Here is a 17,761-nt window from a genome sequence, read left to right as displayed (position 1 = left end):
GCAACATAGCAAGACTCTGTCTCTACAAAAAAAAACAAAAAAAACAGCCAGAGGTGGTAGCACATGCCTGTAGTTGCAGCTACTTGGGAGGCTGAGACAAGAGGACCACTTGAGCCCAAAAGTTCAAGACTGCAGTGATCCTACCACTGCACTCCAGCCCGGGTGACAGAGTGAGACCCTGTCTGTTTAAAAAGGAAAAAAAAAAAGAGAAAGAGAAAAGATAAGCATCTAGTTGCATGCAAATGAGAATAACATTTTCAGGCACTTCTCCAGGCACTCTGATGGGTGGGCCTGACATCCCTATAGACATTTCTGAGTACACTATGTAGGAGACTTCTGTATTTTATTTCTCTTCCTGCCCCAACCACCAACAAACAAAAAGTATGGTGATCCCATAAGCTAAACTTGAATAGAGAAATTGCCATTAAAATTACTTATTTTAAAAAATTCATCCATCAATTTTTTCATAATTATATCAAAGTTTCATATAGTTTCATTTCAGAAGTCAGATGAAACAACAGAACTTTTTCTAAGAATTTTTTTTTCCTAAATTATAAACATGGGCCTAGATATTATGGAGAGATCTGAGTTGTGGAAAGACAGCAATTTACTCATATTCTTATTAATTATTTTGTAGATCACTTTTATACTATCTAAAGAAGACGGGTTTTAAAAATATTTATTGATGATTTCTTTAAAACTCTAGGAGAAATTAGCATTACAAAAACAAAACACATATAGGGTCTCAGTTAAGCCAAAGTCAGCAGCTTTAAGTCAAAAAAAAAAAAAAAGTCAATGCCTGAACTCATCACTGAGTTGTCATGGCAACCATTTCATTTTTCTATTGTGAGGAGACAATTAGGTGCTAACCTGGGTGTTAGCACAAGCTGTTTGAAAGATAAGCTCCCATCTTTACAAAAGAGGCAGGGTTGTTGGATTTTCATTGTTGCCACAGGCTCTATCGGAGTCATTATTGATAATTATGCTTTATTGTTTAGTGAATATATCAAAGATGGGTTAGAGAAAATGTAGGTGGCCACCCTCAGGACAGCAGAGTCCACTCCTCCTCTCTTGAGCTGGTTTAAGAACTACTTACTGCAGGGAAAGTGTGTGTCCTGGGAGCCTCAGGCTCTTTCCCCTTCCTGCTAAGTACCTTTTGCCTTTCTGTTTTCTGTGATTATGCCAGGCATGGAGCCAAAGATTGGAAATGCAATCTCTATCATTGTGTGTCCAAGACTTCCTTCTTTAACATCACCAATTAAGTCCCCTCTATTTGCCACCCACAGTGGCAGACACTGGAGATACAATGGTGAGCTAGCCAGCTATGATTCCTGGTGGAGGAGATATACTACTCACTCTCTGTCCTCCTCCTCCCTCTCTCTCTCTTTTACGCACATGTACACATTTAAATGTGGAGGCAAAGGTTTCTTTGAGAACTTGCCTAACAGAACAGTATTCCCTAGTCTTGGTTAGAAAAGTCTTTGCTGAGGAAGTGAAGCTTAAGTGGCTCTCTGAAGGATGAATAGAAGATAACAAAGTGGATGGGGTAGAAGAACATACTGGGGAAGAAGAAAGCACAGGCAAAGGCCTTGTGACAGAAGGAAATATAGCATATTTAGGAATATGAAAGAAGACAGAGTGGCTGTGGGGAACATCATGAACTGAGAGATGGAAATTGAGTGACTTCCAATTGTGCATGGATTTCTCAAATGAGTGAGGACCACTTCATTCATCAAACATACATTGAACTTGTTTCTTGCTCCAGGTACTAAGATGCAAGATAATTTAAATATCTTTGCCCATGCCTTTGATTTCATCACTTCTAGATGCTCCCTCAATCCCTGATTCCCACGATGTATTCTGGTTCTCTACCTATTACATGTTACTGCTTTTCATTTTGTATTCAAACCCAGACTTACAGGATTAAATAAAATGTTGGAGATGACACAGTTAGCAAGTGGCATAAGCCTGCATCCAAATCCAGCATGCTTGATGCCAATTCTATTGCGCTTGTCCTATCTTTTGCTGTACAATATATAGAACATATGGAATGTTAAGTCTAGCAAGGGGACACATATAAAAGAAATATGCAGTGAATAATCACAAGTTGTGATTAGTGAAACAAAGGGAAATAATACATCGTATAAGCAAGTAAAACAAGATGGGCATAATTTAGACTTGAAGGCCAGAAAAGGCTTCCCCAAGGAAGTAAGGCAGAGTCCTGAAAGACAAGTGGGAGGTAGCTAGGTAAAGATGGGTGGGAATAGCATCTAAGGCAGAAGGAACAGCATGTGCAAAGGGCTTCAGGATGGATGGAGCATGGCTCATTTTAGGGATTTAGAGAAGGTGAGGGAAGTCAGAAGGAGGACCCCACAGAGTTCTTCAGGCCATGTGAAGGAATTTTATCTTCATCCAACGTGTGGTAGAAATTTGAGCTAATGCAGCAGGACAGAGTTTTAAAGAAGAAAAGAATGAGACCTAGAAGAATCCTGCCTCTCAGGTTCTTGCAAGGAGTCAAAGAACATGTGGAAGACAAATTCAGAGGAGGTCTGGGGATAGAAGCCTGACTGCAGGCCCTAAAGAGTGAGTGGTCAGGAAATAGGACTTTTTAGATTCCTGATCCAACACCTTGGTAACAAGAGGAAAGGGAAATGGGTCTTGGGAAGGCAAGATCAAAGTCATAAACTGCTCAGCCCCTACGCCTGGCCAGGCTTACTCTCTTCTCACTGCATCTGCCTTGGCAGGATGGGCATCATTTTCCTGCCCAATCTCAAAGCTCTCACTGTTCCATTTAGAGGCATGGACTGAGTGACTACTTGTTTACACTTTTGTCAACAGTGCAACAGTGTCATTTCAATTATTTGCTCTTCTTGGGCTTAAACCATTAAATAGCAGAGGGGCATAGTGAGGGGTTTCGAGTGCACAGTCACCCCAACGGGCAATTCAACTAGCCTAGGTTCCAGCTGTTGAGGTTATTTGCCCATCATCCAGAGACACCACATGGCACATTACCTAGGGGTGCTTCAGTGTGCCAGGCACTCAGGGTGGAGAATGGGGGAGACTGCCTCTACCCACAACCATGTTGCTACAATGGTGGTCATGGAAAGGCAGGAAAACAAAGACATATACAGAGAAAAGTGTGGACTAGTGCAAGGTGAAAAGAGGAAGCTGAAGGGCAGGAAGGAAGCTATCAAACTTGGTGGCAAGACAGGAAAGATGCAGTCCAAAAGCAACAGACGAAGATCAGCAAACATAAGAGCCAGAACTAACAAGAGGAAAGAGAAGGCTGGGATGAATCCGATCATCAAAACCTGTCAAAGTTCATCAGAAAGCCATTGTCGATGGCTTTGAAAACTGAGATAAGAACATACTTTGTTTCTGTGAGAATCTGACATTGTCTTCTTGTCAATGACACTGTTGGATCTAGTTTTAATGAACCCTTTACAAGTTGAATAGGCCCAAGAAATGCTTAGGACATTTGCTTTTTAACTATTTATTTGACGTCAGTGTTTTCCATTTGATTCTTCTCTTTTTATGTTCATTAGAACTATAAAGATTACTTTAAAATTTGGCAAGATTTGACAGCATTGTACTAATACAAATGGAATATTTCACATCTTTAGAAACTGATTAAGCTCAGATTTAATTTCTTTTAAACTTACTGGTTGACTTGTAAAGTAATACAGAACTTCATGGTATTTTACCCAATATATTCCCCAGTGAGGTACAAGACAGCATTTTCACATTATAAGACAGGATCTGACATAGCTTCCTACAAAAAGGCTGTTAGGTTCCGTTTTGATGAATATGGCAGAGGATTAAAGGGAGCCCGTGGATTCTGGCAGGAGTCGTCTCTCCAGGATAACTATAGGGAAAATGCTGTGCCTTTGTGCATTAAATCACTGCAAGGCAGAGATCTAACATTTTCAGTGCTCTCAAACCAGCAGGAATGGTCAATAACCTTTTAAATAACACAACAGGGCAAATAGTACCCAGTATTGGCTACATAAGAGGGTAAAATTCCTACCTTGCAATTGGAGAGGGAAAACATCTTGAAATCAAAATTGAGGAGTCAGAGAGCTGCTAGGGAAGAGAAATTCTGTGTACCACTGTGTGTGTAGGCTGTGCTTGCACATGCCCAGCAAAATCAGAAGTGACTTTCCTGGAAGACTTGGCCATCAAGATGGCCTGCAGCTTATTAGGATGGCATGGGGTGGGGATAAACTCTAAACTTTTCCAAGGATGTGGTCAGTTGGAATAACAGCATTTCTCTGATTACACTATTTGAGAATAGACACTGCATCAGGCTTCCAGTCAGGAGAGCAAAGCACTGAGATGCAGGTGATTCCGAGCATGAACATAATCACTTATCTCATGCTCCAGAAACTGATTTGCATTCAACTGGAGCACTTGCCTTACGTCTATCCAAATAAAGAATGCAATTGTGTGTAGCCTTAATATCATGTCTGCCTGGAGATGTTAAATGAGAAAAACAAAACACAGTGAAACTAGGTCTTGTCCAATACTCATCTAGTTGCCTCCATTATTTATAATTCTATGACCAGATGCCTGTCCCATGCTATTTGGTGTTTGAGTATATCTCTATCTATCTATCTGGCATCTATTCAAAGTTAGGAGATCTAAGTAGAATAGCATAAAAATTATCTGCAGAGTATGAGGCCATCTAATAATCACACTTGCAATTTCTGGCACCACTGTGTGACAGGGACTGTGTTACCTACTCTTTACACATGATTTCTTTTAATATTCAGAACTGTGAGGAAGTCTTTGTGGTAATGGTAAACGAGGTAGGAGTTTATATCAGACATTCTAGTAACAAACTTCTTGGCATTGAATCTTGATTTTATCATTTGCCTGAGGTAAAGTAACTTGCCCAAAGTCACCCACTAATAATCCAAGGCCAAAGTTTGAAATCAGTTTTAACAACAAAAATATTTTTCCTCCCTTGAATCATCTTTCTAAAGGATGCAAACTCCCGCCCCTGCCCCGGGGGGGAAAAACAGTATTTTTTTTTCCATTATATACTGGGTTCTTCCATCATCATGTATTATTTCATACTTTAGCAAAAACCCTCAGAGTATTGACCTTCAGGATGGCTGAAAGAATCCCACTTGCAAACATTCTGTGTCATTCTCAGCTATGTGACATTTATTTCACAAATATGTGAGCACTCCAATTAGGAAGCAATGGTTACAGGTAGTGAAGACAGAAAACACTGGTCTTAACTGCCAGGAACTTTCATTTCAATGTAATAATGTAAATGTTTCAAACATCTGTCAGAAAATAATGTACCCTTCCTCTTTACTGTGACAACATTGGCTACATTTTTCATTTTTATTACATAGTCACTGGGATTTCATAAGAATTGTGAAACTTCTCCGATCCCATCCATAGACTCCATTAAAGCCTTTTTGTTCTAATTCTCAACCGTCACCTGGGAACATACAAAACTGGTTTATTTCTCATAAAATAGTCAATGACTGACAGATGAAATAGGAGTTTGAATATACTTTTTTTTTTTTTGAGACGGAGTCTCGCTCTGTCACCCAGGCTGGAGTGCAGTGATACAATCTCAGCTCACTGCAAGCTCCGCCTCCCGGGTTCATGCCATTCTCCTGCCTCAGCCTCCCGAGTAGCTGGGACTACAGGCACCCGCTACGGCGCCCGGCTAATTCTTTTGTATTTTTTAGTAGAGTCGGGGTTTCACCATGGTCTCGATCTCCTGACCTCATGATCCGCCTGCCTCGGCCTCCCCAAGTGCTGGAATTATAGGCGTGAGCCACCGTGCCTGGCGTTGAATATACTTTCAAACAAAATGGAAGCAAACTAAACGAGATTTTCCCCCTAAAACAAGCTGTTGTTTTTCAGTGGATTTCATAAGAAAATCATTTTAAAATGTATTAAGATTGAATGAAAAATAACAGTGTAGAAAATAAATTATTTCATGTTATATCCAGTAAATAAATCAATAACTCTAACATCCTTGATGAGTGGTTGTTACATGCTAGTAACTGTTCTGTGTATTTACAGAGACCATTATTTGATCCCAACAACAATGTTATGAGATAGGTATTACTGTCATCTTCACTCTAGTAATGAGGAAACAGAAGCACTCAAATAGAAAAAATGCAACCAACAGACTACAAATAATAGCTTTTCTTGAAACAGTGCTAAATGCCAAGAATATTGATCATACCTAATACCTGCTTCAAGTGTAGAACTTTCTGATTCACCAGAATTTCTTAAGTGCATACTCTGCGGCAGACGTGTTTATTTTCCAGTCATTTCTTCTGTAACATGACATAGGTGTTCTTAAAAGATCACCATGCCATTCAAAAGTTTCCCATGAAAAAACACAGGACTTACAGGAAACCGGATTAGAGACACAATACTAAGGAACATCATCAGTGACACTTAAAAAAAAAAAGACAAAAGACCGGAACCTAATAAAAATAGTGGCATGACTTTACATATGTTTAATAGCTAAGAAATCCGTGAATACTACAATAAATGTATCACTTTACCTGATAAAAAGTGACCTAAAATTTTTTCATGGAAGTGGATGCCAGCAGGATTGCTGCAGGAGGTTGATTGTAAAACTGTGGAAGGGGCAGGCTTACAGGCAGATGCTTGAAGCATGGGCGTGAGTATGCATTTTGTGTATTCCCACATAGCTGACTTCTGCAAGCAGCAGCTTACCGTGTTCACCTAGTATTTTTTGCAGAGGAAATCACATGTTTACAAACATGAACTTTGTGGTATACTCAAATTGCTTCCTAATAGATCAATTTCTTCAGGATGAATTTGCAGTTTCAAAGCAACTTCACAGCACACAGACTGACCTCTCCTAAGCAGACCAGGTTAAGAACAATATGAGCCGTAACTTCAGAAAGGGGCAAATAAAGGAATTATCCTGACTGGGGAGATGGGGAATGGTTTATGCAGAGGATGCCTGTGGATTGAGCATCAGATATAACAATAGTATCAGGGGCAGAGCAGTGAGCAGAGGAAGGAAAAGCAAGAGACAATATACACTATGAAGAAATGATTTAGCGGGCAAATAATGCATCATTAATTCTTTAGTAGTTGATTTTTTTTTCTTTTATTTTGGAGATGGGGTTTCACTCTTGTCACCCAGGCTGGAACACAGTGGCGCAATCTTGGCTCGCCGCAACCTCTGCCTTCGGGTTCAAGCAATTCTCCTGCCTCAGCCTGCTGAGTAGCTGGGATTACAGGTGCCCACCACCCAGCCTGGCTAACTTTTGTATTTTTAATAGAGATGGGGTTTTACCACATTGGCGAGGCTGGTCTTGAACTCCTGACCTCAGGTGACCCGCCCGCCTCAGCCTCCCAAAGTGCTGGGATTACAGGAGTGAGCTACAGTGCCCGGCCGAATATTTATTTTTTAATTGACAAATACAAATTGTATAATATGTATACATTGTGGGATGGCTAAATCAAGCTAATTAACGTACTCATTTATCTCACATATTTTTGTGTGTGTGGTAAGGAAACTTAAAAACAGCTCTTAGCAATTTGCAAATATAGAATGCATTGTTATTAATTATAGTCACCATGTTATACAATAGATGTCTTTCTTGCCTTCCTCCTGCAACTAGAATGTAGCTCTCTGATGGCGGGAAGCATGCCTGGCATGTTCACCCTTGTGTGCACAGCACATGGGCCAGTCCAGGCACTCGTATCTCAATAAAAATGGCGAACTTGGTGTGCTTTAAGTTTGATCAGACTTAAGAAGATAAAAATACCAAAAATAATAAAAAAAAAGGTAAACCCATAAATGGATGACTGTACAAGTAGTGGAAGAGTAAGGTTTTTCATATACAGCCTATCTGAAAACTACACCTAACAGTGATTTACCAAACATGGTCAAGCATTAATCATCCCCTAAACCAATGGTTTGACACCAGGAAATAGCCGCATAACACTTTTCTGAGTAAATTAAACTTTTATATAGATAAAACTGGTGATTCATTAGTATTCATATATTGTTACATCACTTTTATGGAATTATTAAAGACATCAATAGTAATAAGATGATTTCTCAAAAATGTGAAATTGAGTTTTTCCTGATAGTTCTAGTCCTATATCTATCTCTGTGCCCTGTGAATTATTTTTCTTGACTTCCTTTTGTTTTTTTGAACAGTACTGAGAATACTCTGGCTTTCAAAGTTGAAGACCCATCATTATTACAACTATTAACAGCTTTCCTTGAAATCTATCAGAATATTCTTCAATTAAACTGATTCTGAAACCTACACAGGAGAATTGGCAAATTCCAGAGTTGGTTGTGAACACTATCTAACAAGTTTTCAAATTTCTTAACATCTTAGCAATCGAAAATTAGACAAGGAACTCAGCACTAAATGTTATATGATCTTATAAGGCAATAAAGGCATCTTGTGATATGCATTCATATTTTATTCAACAATGAACTATTTAGGCCAAGATGAGAAAATGGCATAGAGCATGTTCAACTGAGCTTTGCCTGGCATTGAATTCACCATATACTTGTGCACTTTAATATTTGCTGGTACATTTCTGACTAGACATGAACAGGAGTGGGTTTTATAAACACTATTACTTAATCAATAACCAATACATAAAAAGTTTAAAATATATAAAGTGGTTACAGTGAAAGCCTTATCCTTAGATCTAAACCCCAGAAACCTAACCTGGCAGAAAATAAATATTAACAGATAACATTTCATGGGTACTTATTTTCCAGGCGCTCTGCTAAACCATTTTCATATATTAATTGGTTACTTCTTCACAATGACCATATGAGGTAAAAACTATTATGATTTTCATTTTACAGTTCAGAAAACTGAAAGACAGAGAGAACAGTTATAGCTATGGGTTCTGCACATCAGATGTTTTTTTTTTGAGATGGAGTCTCACTCTGTCGCCCAGGCTGGAGTGCAGTGGCATGATCTCGGCTCACTGCAAGCTCTGCCTCCTGGGTTACAAATAAAGGAAAGTGATGTGAAATACCTAACCTTAAACAGGGTAATGCATTATACAATAAGCATCAGGTAAAATAATAACCATGGGACTAAATTTAGATATGCTATAATTTACTAAAGAATGTACTAAAGAAGATGGTGGGGTGAAAACTCATAACTCCAATGTGAGCCTCCTACCTCACCAAAAGCCAGAGTCAGTAGCCTAGCTTCCCTGCTAGGCTTAGTGGGAGCAGGTCCCTGTGGACCAATACCTCTGAGATCTCTGTAGACTGAAACCTTCTTAGCCTTCATACCTACATATAGTCATGTGCCACATAATGACATTTTGATAAACAGATTATATTTTTGTCATGTTTATTCTTTGTTTTAATTAATTATTTATTTATTTATTTTTGAGATGGAGTCTCACTCTGTCCCCCAGGCTGGAGTGCAGTGATGTGATCTCCGCTCTCTGCAACCTCTGCCTCCCAGATTCAAGTGATTCTCTTGGCTCAGCCTCCTGAGTACTGGGATTACAGGCACCCACCACCACACCTGGCGGGGTTTTGCCATGTTGGCCGGCTGGTCTTGAATGCCTGACCTCAGGTGATCTGCCCACCTCGGCCTCCCAAAGTGCTAGAATTACAGGCATGAGCCACTGCACCTGGCCTATGTTTAACTATATTTAGATACATAAATACCACTGTGTCACAATTGCCTACAGTATTCAGTATTGTAACATGCTGTAAAGGTTTGTAGCCTAGGATCAATAGGTTAAATCGTTTAGCCTAGGACTTTAGTAGACTATGCCACCAAGATTTGTGTCAGTACACTATGACGGTTGCACAATAACAAATTACCTAATAATGCATTTCTTAGAACACATTTCTGTCATTAAGTGATGCATGACTATACTTATTAAAAAATACGGCTGGGCATGGTGGCTCACGCCTGTAATTCCAGCACTTTGGGAGGCCAAGGCAGGAGGATCACGAGGTCAGGAGATCAAGACCATCCTGGCTAACATGGTGATACCCCATCTCTACTAAAAATACAAAAAATTAGCCGGGCGCGGTGACATGTGCCTGTAGTCCCAGCTACTCAGGAGACTGAGGCAGGATACTCACTTGAACCCGTGAGGCAGAGGTTGCAGTGAGCTGAGATCGCGCCACTGCACTCCAACCTGGGCAACAGAGGGAGACTCTGTCTTAAAAAAAAAAAAAAAAAAAAAAAAACTTACATATTACTTATTAATACTATGTGCTAGGCCCTACACTAAACACTTTACAAATACTTATTTAATCATCAAGCAAGACAACATTATGAGGTAGGTACTATTATTATGCCCATTTTGCAGATGCAGAAGCTGAGGAGAAGTAATTTGTCCAAGGTCACAAAACTAGTAAATGGGAATTGAACTGAGATAGACTAGGTCTAGAATCTGCATTCTTATCCACTATGCTGTGTAAAGAGGATTCAGAGGTGGAGGGGCTGCAGAAAAAATATGATTAGTGAAGTTTATTTCAGTTTTCACATACTTTTGAAGTGTCACCAGAGACTGCAAAATTTTTTAAATGAAAATCAAAGTCTTGATGGTCTCTAGTTTAAAAATGATGAAACTAAACACTTCATAAAATAAACATCATAGTTGTAGAGTCCTAAATTGCTAAGGAGTCTTTGTTAAGGAAAAGTATGTATGTTACTGAGTACATATTCAAAAGATAACAAATTGTTTTACCAAAAGATGCATGTACTCACAGCACTTTTCACAATAACAAAGACATGGAATCAACCTAGGTGCGTCAACAGTGGGCTGTATAAAGATGAAATATTATGCATCCACAAAAAAGAACAAACCATGTTGAACTGTAGGCCATTTTTCTAGGTGAATTAACACAGAAACAGAAAATCAAATACCTCATGTTCTTACTTATAAGGAGGGGCTAAACATTGGGTAGTCATGGAGATAAAGATGACAATAGACACTGGGGGCTGATAGAAGAGTGGGTAAGGGTTGAAAAACTAAATATTAGGTACTATCTTCAGTATCTGGGTGTGGAATTATTCATATCCCAAACCTCAGCATCATGCAATATACCCATGTAATAAACCTGCACATGTACCCCTGAATTTAAAAGTTGAAAAAAGAAAACATATGTATACACACATACAAATATACATAAGTGTATATGCATGTATAATTTATAATTATAAATAATAAAAAAGTCTGAATAATTTCATCAACTGCAAAATTCACTCATGAGCAGAGAAACAGAAACAAAACCTGAGATCCCATAGGTTTGTTGACATCCTTTTCCTTTTTGAACTAAGCCATGGTTTGCACATCTCTCATTAGTACAGTGATAGTGGTGACAAAAATTGTCTTTGTCTGTAAAGCCCTGTAACTATGTTAAGCCTTTCTTGAACAGTGTAGGCTGGCAGGGTGGAATGACATTAAAAGTCTAAAGGTATGCTAGTAGGGAAATACGAACTTTAAAAATATGATCTGATTCACACTTTAAAGAGTCATTAATTCAACATTGTTTTGTCTTTCTATGTTACATTCATTATGTATTATAGTCAGCAGCTGGTAGCTCCTTTTAACCATTTGGAGACATACATATTCAAATTAATGTTGGCTAGAAAACTGTATTCCTTCCAGACAAGATGGCAAAGTTGTCTTTGATTTCACTAGGGCCTCTGTTTGAAGAATTAAGATCAGAAATGTCCAGGCGGCCAATATGTCTGATGGAAATTTTTGTATAGCGATAGGCTGTTTAACCAGTGAGTTATAGGTAGGAAAAAGGTGTCCATTAGACAAACACATGAGCCTACCCATTGTATGTTTATCAAGTGCCTTCTTTGCAGACATAATAATGTCCCAGAGAGACAGATCCTGCCTTCATGGAACTTAAGGCCTAGCAGGAAAATGGGCAGAAAAATGATCAAGGTACTGAGTGCATAAATACAACAGAGACAAATGATCTAAAGAAGTCCTTTGAGAGTGTATCAGTAAAGAAGCTGGCCTAGACTTGAGGCTGTGAGTGAGGGCAGCCTGAGATGGGTGTGCTAGGAAGAAAAGGAGGACGTTCCATACATAGGAAAACAAAAATAAGAAAAGAGGCATGGAGAAAAGTTCTGTGATTGAATGAGTACAGTTCATCCACGATCTAAAGGACAGCCCAAAGGGATGGAACCCTGGGAAGGCAAGACAGGGGATCGCGAGGTGAGGGAGGTGGAAAATAGTGGACAATTAGTCTAAAAAAGTAGGCAAGCACAAACCATGAGGGGCCTTGTGAACTCCCTTAAGAATGGGGGCTTTATCATCAGATCAGTGAGAAGGCATAGTTGTGGAATACCATAGTCGAATACATTGTCCAGGAACTAGGCTTTCCATAGACAGAAAAGGCAATGGTTGCTGGTTGTTCCATTTAAATAGCCTTTAAAAGTCATGCAAAACACAAATGTGAATGAACACCTTGGGGGCAGGGTGGGGGGATCTGGATCACGGTAGGGGGTATTGTAGACAACTAGACCAAGGCAAGTTGCCTGTAGCTTTAATCTTAAGGATCACACACCTCCCTATGTTCTTCTACCATCAATTTTTCATATTTACATTAGACAGCAAGCAATTGGTTGATCTACCGATTTCTTGAGGAAATGAAAGGAGACAAGGACAGAAATAGGGGCACCATCCAAACTGCAAATAACCCAACTCCAGAATAAGGCGTTGCATCTCATTAGTAACTTGACAATGTAAAGAGTGGACAAGCCAACATCACTAGATCTTGTTCACTAGTCATTTGTTTTGTAAGACAGAATTAAGCAAGAAGGTCTTAGTTTTCAGAGAAACTCAACTCACTATTCAGCAGATAGGGAAAAGGTGTGGCTTTCTAGAAAACAATGTAAAAAGAGACATATATTAAGATAAAGACTTCTCAAAAGGCCCCAGAATCTCGATGTAGGAAGAAATCATGGAGTGTGAACCCTCTTTTACATGTATAAAAGATAAAACCTAACCACACCTTAATCAAGATTACAGATTTCTATGGTCTTCATGTCTTTATATTCAGCTGCCACTCTGATTAGAAGTCCTTCAAATATGATTGAAGGTTTACTCTGAACTTTAATATAGGAGACTTCTCTAGGGCAAGCATGTGCATGGATTGACCCAATAGCATTCAATCAATTAATATATGCATATACCCTCCAATAACTGTGCAGTTATTGTGCTTTCCTTTATTTATCAAAATGCCTTGAAGACTGCTTTATCTCCTAGCCATAGTCATTCTTGACATCGCTTTAAGTGTTCAGACCCCCTCTGCAGTCATTTTATTTGTAATAGTGCCTTGTGTGTTGTGTCTCCTAGCTCTACATACAAACTACCACGCTTACAATCTCCATGAACCTAAGTGCATCAGTGGCGCTGGGGATGCTATACATGCCGAAAGTGTACATCATCATTTTTCACCCTGAACTCAATGTCCAGAAACGGAAGCGAAGCTTCAAGGCGGTAGTCACAGCAGCCACCATGTCATCGAGGCTGTCACACAAACCCAGTGACAGACCCAACGGTGAGGCAAAGACAGAGCTCTGTGAAAACGTAGACCCAAACAGTAAGTAACTCTCCATTTCTTTCATCTTCCCATCCTGCATAAGGAAGCTCTAGAAGATGTGGGGTGTGCTTGCCTCTCTGGAGAAATACTGTGTCTTATGGGCTGGGTTGCCTTGGTGAATGCTAACTTCTGCTCTTTTAAGTTTGACTCATTCCTGCCACCATTTTCTTTTTGTTCCTTGTTGGAAAGAAGATTTTTGGAGGCTCTGCTTCGGAAGTGTGAAGCCTCCCCCTTCCCTTGCTTCTTGTCCTCTGGTACTGAATCCTCCAACTGACAAATGCACCTGTCAGCTTGTTCTTTTCTTGCACCCTTCCTGCTAAGGCAACAACCTTTTGTCAGGGAAACTTCCATACTTACTGAACTGTATCAGTAGGAATAAATTAGAATTTCGGAAGCATAACTTTTTTCCTCTAGCATGTGAATGTTGAAAAAGTTATTTTTTACTAATCAGGTCTTCTAGAAACATAAAATATTGGAAAAAGTTGTCAAACTTTAATCCAGGTACACAGGGCCAGACACTACCATGATAATGGCATTGTACTGTGGGGAAAAAAAGTATCTACTATACCGCTGGAGAAGAGTTTTATTCTATGCAAGACAAACCTTAGGGAAGAAATCAAGGAAAAAAAAACATTGGATTTAAGATGCTATTATATGGCATATCTGCAAAACTTTAGGAGCCTTTAGTCATGCATGCAAATGTCCCCAGGTAAAATGGGCATATAGCTATCACTTTGTAAATAACACAAGACCAGCTCAAAGGTTAAATGCTTAGAATTCCCAATTGCTAACTTTACTAACAATATGGTGGTAAGAGTAAATTTCGGATTTAAAATACTAGTTTTAAGATTTGTTTTCCAGGAATATTTTGGCTAGTTGCATTTAGAATGAGGCAGATTCAAATATTTGTGATACTTCCTGTTGTTTATGGCAGAAGGGATTTCAGGTTATCCATTAAGTCATTCACAACATATTATATTTCAGTTAGAAGCTGATCTTGGTGTCAAAGGCTTAATGCCAAATAGAAGGAAGTCTCAATTTTAAATACTCTTGAGGAAATCCTTTTTGCTCTGCAAATAAGAGAGATATCTTTAATAAAAACCAAGAAGCCAACTGGGTTTGATCCTGGCAAACACTACACAAAGAACTGTGATTTTGGCCTATCTCTATTTATGAATAGTTGAGTGAATGTTGTGAAATACTTTGAAAATATGTAGACAAAGTAACAAGGTTAATTAACAACATTGTGGGCTCCAGTTTGACTTTTTGACAGAAGGGATCCTAGGACAAGGCTAAAGGAACATACTGAGAAGGGAGGAACAGAATGAATGATAGGCTCTGTTGTGTCTCCAGAGCAAGTGGCCAATTGAGAGGAGGGCAAGTGGATGGTGACTTGCTGCGGCATTCAGTGTGATGTAGGAAGAGGCTTTGGGTTGAGACATACCTGGGTTCAGATGTAAACCACTCCATTTACCAGCCATGTGGCATTAAGAATCACTGAGCTTTTCTAAAACTCAACATAATTATGTATAAAAGAGATAGTAACTATGTCATAAGTATATCATAAAATATTATATCAAGAAAACACTATATCAACTAAATGTCAACATCCTTCTATTCTTGAAGAGGCAAAAAGCTTTGCTTAGAAATAAATTTCAGCATAATTTATTAAGATGTAGTAGATATAAAGGTGCAGTTAAGTGTAGATTAAACACCACAGGGTAGATAAAACTAAATCCTCAAAAGAAGAATTTATGGCTGGGCATGGTGGCTCACGCCTGTAATCCCAGCACTTTGGGAGGACGAGGTGGGTGGATCACCTAAGGTCGGGAGTTCAAAACCAGCCTGACCAACATGGAGAAACCCCGTCTCTACTAAAACTACAAAATTAGCTGGGCGTGGTTGCCGTGCCTGTAATCCCAGCTACTCGGGAGGCTGAGGCAGGAGAATTGCTTGAACCCAGGAGGGCAGAGGTTGCAGTGAGCTGAGACGTGCCATTGCACTCCAGCCTGGGCAACAAGAGCAAAACTCCGTCTCAAAAAAAAAAGAAAAAAGAGAAGAATTTATATGAACATATGTGTGCATCTATTATACCTATACCTGTGTTGATAAATATACCTATATATTTATAATTAGTGGCTTTTTATTATAGGTTGTCTTGTTAAATTCACATTTCATGAAACCTTTTCTTGCAAATATTCCAATAATAGCTTTATTTTTGCACACACACACACACACAATTTAACTAGATACTGTTCAAAGTCAATAAGCAGAAAACATAATTGGAAGCCTATATTTACTAGGGAAAAAAAGACGAAATTAGAAGTTTTGAGTTTGGACAATTCAATACTATGCTATTTAAGAATTATTAACTTTCAAAAAACATTACTACTGTTCCTATTTAGTGATGAGGTCCAATCCTTGTTGAGGCTTTTTTTGGGTATGACATTGGTTGTTAACATGCTAACACTGACATTAATGCTAATGCTAGCGTAAAGTACTCTTTGAAATAGGCATTATGAGGAATGCTTTGTGTGGAATGTCTTACTTACTCCTCACAGTACATCTATAGAATACATATTGTTATTCTCATTTTACCGAGGAAACCTTGGCTTTGCAAGATTAAGTAACATTACCAAAGCCACACATGTAGTTAACAGCAGAGGTTTGACTAAAACCCAGGTCTGACTCTTCAACCCACGCTTGTTCCTCTTTGCTCCTCTGTGTCTTAGAATATGAATGGCATGTCAAAATTCCAGTGCAGGAACTACTCTTTTGGTTTCCTTATTTGGTAATATAGTTCGTGTATGCAGAATATAATGATGTTTGTTGGGAGATTCTTTAAACATACTTTAACGTATTATTGCTTGTTTTGTCTACAAAGACAGGAGTAACCTGAGCTCAAAGAAGGCTGCCCAGGTAGAGGCCTCATCTGATTAATTCAAAAATTGTATTCCAATAATTTCATTTGGTATCTCTTTCCTTGAAAAAGTTTCATTGGGTTTTTGCTGTTGTTCTAGTGTCTACATAGAGCCAAGGTAAACAATTCAGAAAAATCAAATAAAATAGAGCCTTTTTCTCACCACCAGTTGGAAAGATTTTTTCCAATTGCTTTAGCTCTTTTGTTATTGTGTAGACACGCCCTAAAACACCATGAAAACTTAATTAGATATTTGCTAAACCATAGGAGGAGATTCATGTACCTCCAAACATTGGGGTTTCTGATGACCCAGCTCTCAAAGTTCCCAAAAAAGAATCCAAAGAGCTTATCTGCACAAAAGCTGTCCAATAGTACTTTCTGCAGTGATGGTCATGTTTTATGTGTGTGCTGTCTAATAGAGTAAGCACTAGCACATGTGGCTATTGAACACTTGAAATATGGCTACTCAACTGAAGAAATGCATTTGTTATTTTACTTAGTTTTTAATTAAGTAAACTTTATTTACATTGCATTTAAATTTAAGCATACACTTGTGGCTGAGGCTACTGTCTTGGACAGTGTAGCTCTAGAAATTGACAAGGATTTTATTCTAGGAAACTCAATCTGAGTCCACATTGGATATAGCTCCCAAAGTTTTAGCGTTGATACTGATCTAGGACAAAGTCAACTCAAAGAAATAAAACATTTGAGATGAGACAAACATACAAATAGTCATTTAAAATGATCTCAAAACGAGCCACTAATAGGGAAAAAGTAACATCGCAGACAGCAATGACATTTGAAAAACCAGTCCGCAGCAATGCAAAAATGCATGTATATAGGAAAATAACAATAGTGAAAAATTCAATTAATAAAAACAGATATGACTATGCTATGCTAGGTAACATTATAGTATTCTGTTTAATGCCAAATATAGCTAAAATTGTCTCCAATATCTTAACTTTGGTAACAGAGATAAAAGACATTATTTTCTGAATTTAAGCTCACTGGTTAAGAACAAACAAAAACATAGCTCATGCACTTGAAAAAGGAATTTGTCTCTCCAATGGGCAAATTCTGTACACTATTTTCTGAGGGAGGGTGTCTGAGAGAAAGTAGAGTTTATACTATGAGCTACAAAGTAAATAGTGGAACAGAAATGTCCTCTTATTCATTGTTGCTCTAAACACTTAGTCTCAATGTATTTCAATCCTCAGTGTTTTCATTTTTAACAGCTCTGC

General features: G+C 38.7%; 1 protein-coding gene and 1 long non-coding RNA gene across 6 annotated transcripts in view; one reads left to right on the top strand and one right to left on the bottom strand.

Annotated features, from left to right (window-relative positions):
- LOC129471619 (uncharacterized) overlaps positions 1–17,761 on the bottom strand; it is a 273,569-nt gene that overhangs the window by 56,524 nt on the left and 199,284 nt on the right. The gene's annotated exons all lie outside the window — the stretch shown is intronic.
- The window catches only part of GRM7 (glutamate metabotropic receptor 7), an 879,282-nt gene that overhangs the window by 804,961 nt on the left and 56,560 nt on the right, over positions 1–17,761 (top strand). For 4 of the 5 annotated variants that reach the window (XM_055260434.2, XM_055260432.2, XM_063630706.1 and 1 more), the window contains exon 9: positions 13,354–13,600. In XM_055260434.2, coding sequence (XP_055116409.1) covers positions 13,354–13,600 — 247 coding nt within the window. Of the gene's footprint in view, positions 1–13,329; positions 13,601–17,761 lie in introns of those variants that run through there. The other variant, XM_055260435.2, reaches the window with a different exon arrangement.

Source organism: Symphalangus syndactylus, chromosome 21 (assembly GCF_028878055.3).
Source record: "Symphalangus syndactylus isolate Jambi chromosome 21, NHGRI_mSymSyn1-v2.1_pri, whole genome shotgun sequence".
NCBI lineage: Eukaryota > Metazoa > Chordata > Mammalia > Primates > Hylobatidae > Symphalangus > Symphalangus syndactylus.
This window is presented reverse-complemented; position numbering and strand designations above follow the sequence as displayed.